The sequence below is a fragment of the Malus domestica genome, chromosome 09 (genome assembly GCF_042453785.1).
Source record: "Malus domestica chromosome 09, GDT2T_hap1".
In the NCBI taxonomy this organism is placed as follows: Eukaryota; Viridiplantae; Streptophyta; class Magnoliopsida; order Rosales; family Rosaceae; genus Malus; species Malus domestica.
The window spans coordinates 18,437,751-18,451,518 of NC_091669.1; the positions used below are offsets into that span (position 1 = coordinate 18,437,751).

General features: G+C 38.3%; 1 protein-coding gene across 1 annotated transcript; it reads right to left on the minus strand.

The window, feature by feature from the left end:
- Positions 1 to 1,439: 1,439 nt before the first annotated feature.
- LOC103443745 (histidine-containing phosphotransfer protein 4) lies at positions 1,440 to 3,223 on the minus strand. Its single transcript, XM_008382636.4, has 6 exons — positions 3,053 to 3,223; positions 2,404 to 2,534; positions 2,219 to 2,287; positions 2,012 to 2,083; positions 1,798 to 1,870; positions 1,440 to 1,673 (listed from the first exon to the last, which is right to left on the minus strand). The coding sequence occupies exons 1-6, from the start codon at positions 3,110 to 3,112 to the stop codon at positions 1,626 to 1,628; spliced, it is 453 nt and encodes a 150-aa protein (XP_008380858.3). The 5' UTR covers positions 3,113 to 3,223; the 3' UTR covers positions 1,440 to 1,625.
- Between the last annotated feature and the right edge of the window lie 10,545 nt (positions 3,224 to 13,768).

Below are 13,768 nucleotides of genomic sequence, written 5' to 3' on the forward strand. Positions count from 1 at the left end.
CATGTGTAGGCTTGAAAATCGGCCACACTTGCGGGGGCGTGTTGAGAGTTGAAATGTGAGGAAGAGTTTGTCATACATCGGTGAGGGACAAGCCTTGCTATGGGCTTATATGGTCTTAGGCTGCTTCCCATATTGCCAATTGGTTTTATGGTGGAACCCCAACTTTCTTCATGGTATCAGAGCCAGGGAGCAGGCCGTATGCATTGCCATGTAATGGGGGGTCCTCTTGGCCCTACGCGATGATGGTGGGTATCCCGTGGGCCCACATGTAGGGTGAGTCTCCTTGGCTCCACGTGATTGCCGATGTGTGGATCTCCCACATGTGACCTACTAATTGGGTCACATGTGAAGAGGCGTGTTAAATCCCATCTTAGCCACACTCTAACTAACACTGAGACCTTTTGTGATAAAACCCCATACTTGACGGATTGTGCATGTAGTAATTACCAAGTTGGGGACAATATCAGTGTTGTTGGAAGTGGGTTGTTGGCCCGTCTCTATGATAATTCTACATATTATATTAGATCTAGGAAAAGAGCTTGATGTGCTACCTTGTATGAATCTCATTTAAACTAGTGGATTGGACTTAATGGAGTCCCCAGTTTTTAACCCAGAGGTGGGGTTTTCCGGTCAAAACTTCTTGGTTTTAGTGTTACTAAAGGCTTGCCACATATCTCACTTACTAGCACATGATACATGCATCCTTTGACTTGCTAATTGATATGTGCCTATAACCATGCTCACACAACGTAATAATAAGTAATGAACATGACTACTGTTGACTAGAAGAACTTTTGTAACCTAAGTTGAATTGATAAAATTGTGTTTGGTTGACTAATGAATCCGTACTTAGCTGACTGGTGAATTTGATTAGTCAGTCTAGCAGACTTTGTTTTTATATACAAGATATTTCGCTTAGTACCAATTTCCAACACCATGAAGTAAATTGTTTGTTTTTTATTCAAGATATTCTACTTTAAATTAATAGAAATTGTACGAGAAACTTTGAACTGGAGTCTATAGGACGAGCTCATCCGTTATAACAGACATACCTATATTTACATCTGCATGTAAATTTTTTTGTTAAATTATTCCTACTAATGTATGCCAAAATTTGGAGGAGGGGCCATGAAAAATTGAGGATCAAAGCGGAACGTGAAATTGATTCAACTCGATGGTGAAGCCCATTCTCATTCGTAATAAACCCATTTCCTGATAAATAATTTTGTTTTCTTATTTTATCTTCATTGACAAAAAGCAAAAGGTTTTAATTTCTTTTTTTTACTAACTCAAAACTAATTACACTTTTTTTCTTTTTAACAAATCAATATAATAAATTAATTTAATTTGCGAGTGAACAGAATATACATACAGCTGTAGTCAAAGTCAACTCATCACCTAACTTGCTTCTGAGTCAAAATTACACTTGATTGTAAACATACATAACAACATAGCATTTTTTATTTTCCATTCATTAGAGTACAAACATTGAAAACTCTTTTTTTTTTTTTTTTTAAGAGACATTGAAAACATTTTACATGGAAATTGGAATATTATTCCATAAGCAACCATAAGAGACGTTCCATTAATCTAAGCTAGACTTTGGCTGTTGATGACTTTCTTGATTACTTGGCTCGACATGCTGTCTCGGTTGGCCCAGCTTGCCTTGCCATCTGAATTCACCAAAATTTACGTAAAAAATGAGATTAATACACTTTTATTTGATGGGATACAACTAATTGAAAACCCTGATATGATATAATATAATAGTCCAAAACTTGAGACCAATCGAGTCACCTGAAAATAAGCCTCAAGCTTCTTTTTCAGTGTTGCATGTTCTTGCTTCAGTCGCTGGAAAGTCCTCATGCATCTGATTAATTGCATTCATTGATCGTGCAAAATTACTTTTTTTAATTGATTTGATTGGTTGGGGAATAAGATTCGCTTTATAATTTGTATTTTTATATATAAAATAATATTGTAATTCGAAAAGATGGATTGATTAATGTACCCTTCTGCGTTTCCTGCATTACAATATTCCCTAAACTGTTGGCAGTCAGCTTTCACCTTTTTGGCTCCGATGCTGCACCAGTAAACAAAATCGTTTAATTAATTTGGGATTAAATATTGTCATCTTAAAAGCCAACACAGAACATACTAGCAGATCCCTTTCCTTTCAAATAAATTTCAAAATTAATAAAATCGAAAATTTTATTACCTTGAGCTACTTCCCTTGAACTGCTGCATATAGTTGTCCAACTTATTAAAATCACGAGGGTTCCTCTGTCTGCAAACATATAAGACATCATTATATGTGGATACAGTTTATCTAATTAATTAGTCCTCGCGTGGTATATATGTCCATCAAAAATTTAAAAAGTTGAAAATTATAATTTGACTCACAGTGCCTGCTCTAGGATTTGGAGTGATCTAGATGAATCTCGGTAGTACAATGTAGCTACTTCCTCCACAAAATTAGGGTTAGCATCATCTTGGAGCTCCTCCAGCTGAACAAATTGTTCGTCCAGAAATCCCTATAACACATATACACCACGAAGACTAAATTAATTAGGCACCAGAAATTCTCAAAGATTTAGAAAATTTAATTTTACATAAATGTAAACTTGCATGCATGCTCAGGGGTTGATCGGGAAACATAATGGTGTTGCATGGACGGTGAACAATGCTTCCCACTCCTTCACATATATTTCAATGACTATTTGGTATCCAGTTTTATTTTGTTTGACGAGTTTCTACGTCATGCGATTGATCTACAATACTTACATGTATTCAATACAATTATCATTTGACTGGTTAGATATAGTTCATGTGAATATATGTATTTATTATAATCATCATCTAATTGTCGAGCTGATGAGTGTATTAAATACATGCAAGTATTGTAACCAAAATTCAAATGATAAAAATGATGGCTTGGACTTGTAAATGCAAACTACAAGTTTGAGAAAATTTTAGCTGCGGAATTTAGGGAAACATGAAATAAAAGGAAAAGGGTACGTACGTAAAGAGAAGAAAAGAAAAAAGAAAAAACCTGATCAAAGAGGGACTGCCTCATGAGACGAACCTGCCTACGCAATTGGTTTCTTTCCATTTCAGAAGAAATGTGGATATCAAAAGCTAGCAGAGAGAGAGAGAGAGAGAGAGAGAGAGAGAGGTAATGAAAGTACACACTTGGAAGCTGGAACAATGTGTGTGTGATGGTACAAATTGTTATGGGCAAGGAGGGGTTTATATAGTCTATGGAAGAGGGATACACACACACAAACGTGTATATATAAACGGTATTAGTATGAGGGTATGCGAGTGAACAAGTTTCCATGAAAAGGAAGAATGAAGTGATTGGAGAGTTAGTGGGGTCTAGAGGAGTAGTTATTGGAAAAGCTGATTCTGTAGTATAATTAACTAAATAGGATGACATTGTTTATGAGTTATGTTAAATCTGGAATATGGAATGACTGCGGCTGTATATATATGGATTCTAATTCTAGATATACGTCCTTGTTTAATATATATATATTCAATTTTATTGAAATTAATATTGAGTTTAGTACATTAATTAGTAATAGAGCTTAATGCACTCAAATCTCTAATATTCTCCCACCGATACACCTACCGCTAAAAACCCATTATCATGTTTTGTATTTTCAACCATATTTACATGTAAAGGGGTTTGGAGCTCAAGTAATTAGAATTATTATCTTTATTACAATATTTTTGTGTTTGCTTCTTCTTCACTTTTCAATTTTATTTTTCAATGTAATTATTGCAACGTTATAACATATGTAGAGGTAGAACTCACCTACTTTACAAAATCATATATTTTAAGTACCCATATCGATTAAATTCTTCAACACATTTCGAATGAAAAAGATGTACGATAATATATATATTCTTCTCCCTTTTCTAATAATCAAGTTTTGCTGCTTTCATCAACGTGGTAAGTGCATTAACCTTAAAGTTGGGTTAAAAAAAGCAAATCTACCATTTGATGGGCATATGCTCCTTTCACATACTTTACTGGGAACCTCTCCTGCATGCATGAGACAACTAAGGAATTTATCCTGGAGGATCCCAAAAGCTAACAATAAATTTTCACTAAGCCAAAAGATACACGCATATTATGACGCAAACAATATAAATGGTTTGGCAAGTTCATAACGCGCGTGGTGTTATAATATAACTTATTTGATCTTTGAAACAAAATTTACACATGCCGAGTGTGTTGTGATGATATCTTAAATCAATAACGTAATATTCTGTAGAAAGATTATGTATGTTAATCATTATATATATTATTGATCCATAACACAATAGCGCCATGAGGTTATATCACATAAATTCTTGGTATCTTGCATTTTGCTTAAATTTCTTAATTAGTTGCACAAAGAATAGTATCACATTTGTCCATTTTGACGACCTAGGCTAACTAAGTTATATGCCCTTGAATTGCCATGAGGGAGTAACTAGGAAGGGGGTCACCGCAGATTGTGATGGGCTAAAATGACTTTCTAAATTAATTAGTTGCACTTGCTATACAATATTCTTCATTATTCAGGGCGTAGAAGGCAAAGATCTTTTGTATATGTTTCATCTCCATTGTAAATATATAGGCTAAAAAACATGCTAACATCGTAATGGAGGCACTGGCTTGGTAGCTAACAACTTAACTTAGCATATTAATGCGAGCCCAATTGGCTAAAAGTTTGTTCTCTAAGGTAGCGTTTGGTACGCAGACGGGACGGGACGGGACAGGACGGAACGGAACGGGACAGGACGGGACGAAGGTTCCGTGTATGTTTGGTACGCGCTGGACGGAACATGTTGGTTGTTCCGTTCTGCGTTTGGTACGCGTTGGATGGAACGCAAATGACTGCCCGTCGGTTTGAAACCCAACGACGTGTGAATTTGGACAGCGTGGCATTGTGAATCTGGGTGAAATCCCGGGCTGCCAGATCGAACAGCGTGGTGTTGTGAATCTGGGTGAAATCTCGGGCTGCCGGATCGGACATCGTGGCGTAGGCGTTGTGAATCTGGATGAAATCCGGTCGTCGGACTCCGACTGCGACGCGTCTAGGTGGTATTGCTTGGCCAAAATCTGGATGAAATCCGATCGTCGGACTTCGACCGTGACGCATTTGGGTGGTATTGCTTGGCCAAGCTCCGGTATGCCGACTTGATCTTCGTTGGCGACGCGTTGGCCGTGACTCAGAGGACCTCGTACAGACTCGCCGTGGAGGCCGCTACTTGGCCTCGGTGAACGCCTGGGTGGAGGAGGCCTTGATATGGAAATTAAGTGTCGGATGGAAGTGAGAAGGAAGAAGGAGGAGACGAAGAGGCTGAGATCCGAGGAAAGAGACAATGGGAGAGGGAACGAATTTTGTGTTCCACGGGATGGAAAAACCTGTTCCAGGGGGGAGTGCGGAACCAAAATTTAGCCCATTTCTGTCCCGCGGGATAGCCGTTCCACATAATTTTAGCGCGCCAAACATGGGACGGAATGCGTCCGTCCCACCCTGTTCCGTCCCATCCCACGTACCAAACGCACCCTAACATACTGGTCACCAGCCTTAACTATTATTTGATGAAAATGTACGGGTGTAACGCGATAACCTCTCACCCAATTACATTGAAATCAAGAGTTTAGTTAGAAATGGTGCATTAGTCAATCCTAGATTTGTTGATATGTTAATTAATTAGTCTTTGGATTTCTTATTATTTAAAAGCTACTTTTGGTATTTTGTGTCTTAGGGCTTTTTTTAAGGTTAAAATTTTAGGTTTCTTTGCCTATTAAGTTAGAGTTTTCTTTAGACATGTAAAGAGGTTTGGAGCTCAAGTACTTAGAAGCATTATCTTTAATATAATATTCCATGTTTGATTCTCCTTCCTTTTTAATTTTAATATTTAATGTAACTATTACAACGCTATAACGTATGTAGAAATAAAACTCACCTACTTTACAAAATTTTATATTTTAAGCACGCATATGGATTAACTTCTTCAACTAATTTCGAATGAAAAAGAAGTACGATAGTGTGTATGTACACACACACACATACATGCATATATATTCCCCTCTCTTTTCTCCATTTTCTAATAATCAAGTTTTGCGGCTTTCATCAACGTGGTAAGTGTGTTGATTAACCTAGGTTAGGTTAAAAAAAAAAAGAAAATCTACCATTTGATGGGCATAGGCCTCCCTTTCACATACTTTATTGGGAACCTCTCCTGCATGCATGCATGAGACAACTAAGGAATTTATCCTGGAGGATCCCAAAAGTTAACAACAAATTTTCACTAGCCAAAAAGAGACCAGGATCCTCTCCTGAGCAGATGGAGAGGATCCTCCTGACCAGGCCCATCGGGCCGTTCATTTTTTATCCAACGGCTACAAACAGAGGGCCCTTCTAAAAGTTATAATAATTATAACCGTTGGATAAAAAATGAACGGCCCGATAGGCCTGGTCAGGAGGATCCTCTCCATCTGCTCAGGAGAGGATCCTTATCCGCCAAAAAGGATACAAGCATATTATGATGCAAGCAATATAAATGGTTTCGCAAGTAAGTTCATAACGCGCGTGCTGTTATTATATAATTGATTTGATCTTCGAAACAAGATGTTGGGATGATATCTTAAACCAATAACATAATATTATGTATGTTAATCATTATATATTATTAGTCTAGAACACATTTGTAATATCATGAGGTTATATCACATAAGTCCTTCGTGTCTCGCATTTTGGTTGACTTTCTTAATTAGTTGCACAAAGAATAGTATCACATATTATACTTAGGTTCATTTGATGACCTAAGCTAAGTAGTTAAGTTATATGCCCTTCAATTACCATGAGGGAGGAGCTAAGAAGGTGGTCACCGCAGATTGTGATGGGCTAAAATGACCTTTTCAATTAATTAGTTGCACTTGCTATACAATATTCTTCATTATTCAGGGCTTAGAAGGCAAAGATCTTGTATATATATTTTATCTCCATTGTAAATAGATATTTTGAAGTCTAGACTAGAGTGTTTTGGCTTTCCTTGTAAATATTATAATTGTACCATACATGTTCAATCCAGTTTTAGGCTATTCTCTGATTATGGGCTTTCTCTGATCGAAATAAGTGTTTAAGGCTATCACACATCACCTCAAAGGTTTGTTCATGCATATGCATTTCACGTCTAAATTCCTGTTACATTTTGGCTGGCTTAGTTGTCTCTACAGTTTTGTGCAGTGCTTCTAGGGAGAGAAGGGATGGAAGAAGCAAGTTAGGGCTTCATTCCTATGTGCAGGATTCGGTGGGACTCTGTGGGGATGATCAGGATGTAGTAGACAGTCATGGGTGTTTGGGGAAAGGTACTTCCTCATCTCAGATTTCAGAATTGGCGGTGGCTGAAGCCTCCTAGCCTTGCCAGAATCAATGGAAGCACTATTCTGGAACTACTGGGGGCTTGGGAACCTCCGGATAGTTCAAGCGCTGAGGATGATTGTTCGTCAGCAAGATCCCCTCATTTTGTTTCTTTGTGAGACAAAATGCGATACGACAAAGTTGAATTTGATAAGAGTAAGTTTGGGCGGGGGTGAATTCATGTGGTTAGTCGGGTGGATTGGGTTACGATATGATTTGTGTATCCTCTCCTCTTTCCCTCACCATATTGATGCTGAAGTGGGAGGTATTGGGGAAGCATTTCACTGACGGCTAACTGGTTTTTATGGGCATCCGAGTACGAGGGATAAACATCTATCTTGGGGGCTCTTCCGTAGTCTCGCTAGGCAGAATAAGTTATCGTGGTTTGTGGGAGGGGATTTTAATGAGCTTTTCTCGGTATTTGAGAAGGAAGGTGGTGGGCTCAGCCGATGGGTCAGATACTTAACTTTAGGGAAGTAGTGAATGATTGTGATCTTAAGGATCTGGGGTTCTGTGGTGAACCTTTTACTTGGTTTACATTGAGAAATTGGGGGATTAAGGAGCAGCTTGATCGGGTTTTGGCTAATATAGCGTGGTGTAATTTATTTACTAACCATTTTGTTACACATCTTAAGCCCTGCAAGTCCGATCATGTCCTTTTAGCCCTTGTTTTCCTTGGTGGTGGGCATCGTAATTCCCACACTCAAACCTTATTCCATTTTGAGGAGATGCAGATTGGTCATAATGATTGTGCGGACATTATGAAGCAAGCTGGGAGCACTGAAGTGGCAGGTTACCCTAAGTATCAGGTTATGGAGAAAATTAAATTTACTAGGGTGGCTTTGCTAAAATGGCATCAAGATACCTTTACGTGTAGGCCTCTTGCTATTGACCAGATTTAGAGAAAACTAGAATCTCTAGTGGTGCAACCCTCAACTGATGATAGACTGAGAGAAAAAGATACTCTCATGGAGTAGCTAGATTCGCTTTTGGGCCAAGAGGAGGTGTATTGTAGGCAACGGTCCAAGGTCACATGGCTTAAGGTGGGGGATTGAAATACAGGCTTCTTCCATTGTCATTCCAACAATTGTAAATAAATAAATCAATCAATCAAATTAGGCATGCGCGATGATGGGGGAACCTAGCAAGAGAGGGATAAAGAGGTGGAGAAGGTGGTGCTCAACTATTTCAATTATATATTCCAGATGCAACGTAGTGCGGGTGTTGATGCGGTCCTGGATGCTTTGGATCACAGGTTTTCCACAGAGATGACTGAGATTTTGAAGGATGAGTTTTCAAGTGATGAAGTTAGGGCTGCTTTGTTTCAGATGCATTTTTCCAAGTCCCCAAGTCCAGACGGGATGCTACTGGTTTTCTTCCAAAAGTTTTGGGATATTGTCGACCTCGATGTTATGAATGTTGTGCTTTCTTTCCTATCTTTAGGCAAAATTCTGAAGAAGATTAACTTCACCTATGTTACTTTGATCCCCAAGGTTAATAAACCTAAGGAAATGGGACATTTGCAGCCTATTATCTTGTCTAACGTCCTGCACAAGATCGCTGCAAAGGTGCTTACGATACTAGCTGTAACTCATCATGCCTAACCTGATCTCTCAGTATTAGAGCGTTTTCGTCCCAGGTTAGCTCATCTTTGATAATATTATTATTGTTAATGAGGTGGCGAATTGTCTTAGTCATCGAAGAAAGGGAAAAAAGGGCTTTATATCGCTCAAGCTTGACATGAATAAAGTTTACGACCGGATTGAATGGGGTTATTTGGAGGCCGTGCTGATCAAATTTGGTTTTTCATGGTAATGGATTGATCTTATTATGTGTTGTACTAGCTCCGTCACATACTCAATCATTATTAATGGATCACCGTGTGGCTATATTCACCTCACCCGGGGGCTTCGGTAAGGGGATCCTTTCTCCCCTTATCTCTTTTTGTTTTATATTGAAGGTTTATCAACCCTTATTGCTAAGTGGGAAAGTGAGGGTGGACTCAAGGGAGTGTCAATTTGAGGCGGTGCATCCCCTGTTACTCATCTTTTATTTTCTGACGATTGCTTACTCTTTATAAGGGCTATTTCGAAAGATTATGATTTGATTTTGTCAATCCTGTACGAGTACTCGGGCTAGGTTGTTAATCTTTTAAAGAGTTCAGTGTGTTTTAGCAAAAATGTGAAGCTCAATTTTTAGGAAGAGTTGGCTTTGCTGATGGGGGTGACTTGTGTTGATCGACATAAGAAGTATCTTGACATGCCTACTCTTGTTGGTAGGAACAGAGGTGAGTGTTTCAATTATATTAAGAAGCGGGTTTGGAAAAGACTTCAAAGTTGGAAGGGGAAGCTTCTTAGTGCTGCAGGTTAGGAGCTCCTTGTCAAAGTACTTGCCCAAGCTATCCCGTTGTACGTCATGAAATGTTTCTTCCTGCCTAGGTATTTTTGCGATGACCTTAATTGGTTGGTGGCTAGGTTTTGGTAAGGAGGGTCTGATGAGGGAAAGAAGATCCATTGGCTGAGTTGGGATCACATTTGTCTTCCTAAGTGCGATGACGGGTTGGGCTTTAGGAATATGTATGCTTTCAATTTGGCCATTTTGGCAAAGCAAGGGTGGCGAATTATGTAGAAGCCTAACTCTTTGGTTGATATAATCCTAAAAGCTAACGTAAAGGCAAGAGCTTCTTACTGCTGAAGGAGCATTTGTTCGGCTCGGGAAGTCCTAATTAAGGGTTTAAGATGGCAGGTGGGGTCTGGAAAGGTTTTTCAGATTTGGAGGATTGTTGGATCCCCCAACCATCCTCATTTATGATATTCTCTCCCAAGCTTACAAATGGTGATTTGTCCTTGGTTAGTAAGCTAATTAAGGATAATGCTTATCTGTGGAATATTCATCTACTCAGATTCCTCTTCTCTATATCGGAAGTTAATCTTATCCGTTCTTTGCCGCTGAGCTTTCAAAACCAAGGGATCGCTTGGTTTGGCATTTTGATAGGAATAACATCTTCTTGGTCAAATGCAATTATCATATGGCCCTTGCTTGGGTTAGTGACAAATGTAGGAGCGTTGCTTCCTCTTCTAGACCCAACCCTTTAAACAAACTTTAGACCTGTATTTGAGCTGCTTCTGTCCTACCAAAAGTCAAAGTCTGTGCATGGAATGAGTGTTGAAATATTATTCCTACATGTGGTAATTTGATCCAGATGCCTTTAAGGGTGGAGGACACTTGTTTGTTGTGTGGTGCTTTGGGGGAATCTACTATTCATCTTATGAGAGATTGCCCGTTCGCTGCTTGTGTTTGGATTGCTTCCCCCTTGAGGCCTCCTCCTAAGGGCCGTAATATTGAGACCATGGACGACTGGGCTCTTCTATTAGCCTCATTATTGAAGCAAGCAGACTTTGATTTATGCCTTATGATTTGGTAGGCAATATGGGGGCTAGAAATTGCAAACTATGGAAGGGGAACGTCGAGGGTCCTGCCTTAATTATGGCGAAATCCTTATGTTGGCAGTCTAATTTCATTGGGGCTCAACCCTTTATTTCTACTGTTGCTGTTTCTTCTCCACATGGGGCTCGGTGGATTGCTTCTTCAGCAGGCCATTTTAAAATTATGTGGATGGCTCTTGGATTTAGAGTGAGAAGAAGGGCAGGGTTGGTATTATCGCTAGGGATGCTTTGGGCCTCTTTGTGGCTACTAGAGTGGCTCGGTTTAAGAATGTTTTCTCTCCAGCTCATGTAGAGGCTTTAGCAGCTCGTGAGAGTTTGGCAATGATAGTTGAAAGGGGTTTTTCTAATTCTATTTTAGAGTGTGATTCGCTCCAGATCACGATTGCTTTGCGGGGGTCATCTTCGAACACTTCTTTTATTAGACCTGTCATTGAGGATGTCAAAGCTTTAATGTCAAGGATCACTGGAGTTACTACTGCCCATGTTCATCGTCAGGCTAATGATTTTGGCCGACCATTTTGTAGGTCATTGATAGGTTAAGTTGTGAGTTGTTTGGGGGGGGGGGTACTCCTGCCCTTTTGTGCTTGTAATGTAATCTCAAACCTTATTCTTTTTTAATGAAATCTATTGTTGCCCTTCAAAAAAAAAAAAACTAAGTTTACCGAAGTTTAAATGTGTACTGAACTGTACCTTAGTTAACTAGGATCATGTTAGTAAACCAAATATAAATATTTATTCTTACTTTTGGTAAACTAACAAATTTGATCTTAGTTGACTGGTGACACTGACTAATCAGTCAAAGCATATATTAAATTTTAAATTATAGGATATTCCGCTCGGTACCAATTACATATAGGTTAAAAATCATGCTAACATCGTAATGGAGGTACTGGCTTAGTAACTAACAACTTAACTTAGCATATTAAGGCGATTTCAATTGGCTAAAAGTTTGTTCTCTAATGGACTGGGCACCAGCCTTAACTATTATTTGATGAAAATGTACGGGAGTAACATGATAACTTCTCACCCAAGTACATTTAAATCAAGAGTTTAGTTAGAAATGGTGCATTAGTCAATCCTAGATTTGTTGAAAAGTTAATTAATTAGTCTTTGGATTTCTTATTATTTAAAAGTTATTTTTGGTATTTTGTGTCTTAGGGGTTTTTTAAGGTTAAGATTTTAGGTATCTATGCCTATTAGGACTAATGTTTTCTTTAGATTTCTCTATTTATAAGAGTGTTCAGGCGAAATGTAATCTCTGTGGGTTATGAAGCTTTCTTAACGATTTTTTAGTGTTGCTTAAGGAATATTCGTAGTTTCGGAATCTGTTTGTTGTTTGTTCAGCGTACTCTAATTTTCAACTTTGTATCAAAGCATGCTTGATCCTTAAGAATTTAAACACTCTTGTTTAGTATTAGTCTGTCTATTGCTTTCTGGTCTCTTCGCTTCTCTGTTGTTTGTTTTCTCTATTAGGGTATAGATTCATCACATTTATTAAATGAAAGCTTCAAAATCTTATTTATTCTAAAGTTTTATAATATAGTTAGCATTCTCTTCTGTGAAAAAAATTTCCTAATAGAGAATACTCCTAAATCCTTATTAAGGTGGAACAAAAAGATTTGGTTGATAGAGAATCATCAGCTCAAGTGACCAAATTAGGAGAACGTCACTTGAGAGAAAACATCTCAATAATGATTGATCACAGAAACTTCACCATCGACAGGACTTTTCATTTCAATTTCCGAACGATGTTAAAATGAGAAAGCAGAAAGAAAGTGAAAATTCGACTATATTTCATTGTATGACTTACAGCAGAGTAACGAAAGCTAAAATGTACGGGAAAATATTCATTTGTTCATGACAACTCAACAATAAAAAAATTTGGTATATGTTATACAATGGTGTAAATTAAAAAATCTCGAAGTAAAGAGATGTGTATAACAGTTCTCTCTCTTCCACTTTGTGTTTTTTTTCTTCTAAGATGTGCGGTCACATCTGCTCCTTTGTATCTGCTTTAATTGTTAAAAGAGTTGCAAAGCTGATGGGGTAATTGGGTGGGTGAAGTGGGATCAGAATATGATTATATTGTGTGTTATTTTAAGCTGGCATAGATTGTGATTCCTTTTCCGATCGCTTTCTAGTATGTTGATAAGAATCCCACCTTTGGAATATGATCAATGCTTGCTTAGGCATAATATTTGATATTTATCAAAATCCCATTAAAAAAAATTTGCATCAGCCACCAGAAAATGACAGAATAATAATAATTAAAAAGGTTATGATAGTTCAGCCGAAAGTTTAAAGTTGAATTCTATTTTTTCATAAAAATTGTATAAAAGTACAGATTTGTTCTTGGCATTCTTGCAGTTTTTGTTTTCCATTTTCTGCGAGAATAGACAAGTCAGTAGATGTTAGTGTTGGATGTATTTGGATCAAAACTTAAACTTTGGGTTCGGAGGAAGTTGGCCCAAAGAGCAGCCTAAAAGGAAGAAGCCCAGTCAAGGCCAGTCAAAACCCAGCCGAAGTCCAAAAGACAGGAGAAGCCCGTTTCTGACTAGGTGTAGGCCATGCAGACTACTTGCTCACCTACCTAATGGCCAAGTGGTATAGACCAGCCAGCTAATCAGCCCAAAAAGTACTTTTAAATGGCAGTACAAGTAAATAGCTGATGAGTCACTATCCTTCAAACTACATTCGGGCAAGATTATTGCTACAGGAGGCCAAGCCAAGGTGTCTACAAAAGGAGAAAGAGAAGTCAGAATCAAGCACACTCAAACAAACAAATACAAGCACAAACTCTGCTCAAAGCCAGATTTGCCTTCAAAACGAAGCTCTAGTCATCCCAAGCCTTCATCCCTTTCGAGATAAACCCTTTATAATAGCTCTGCTACCCTG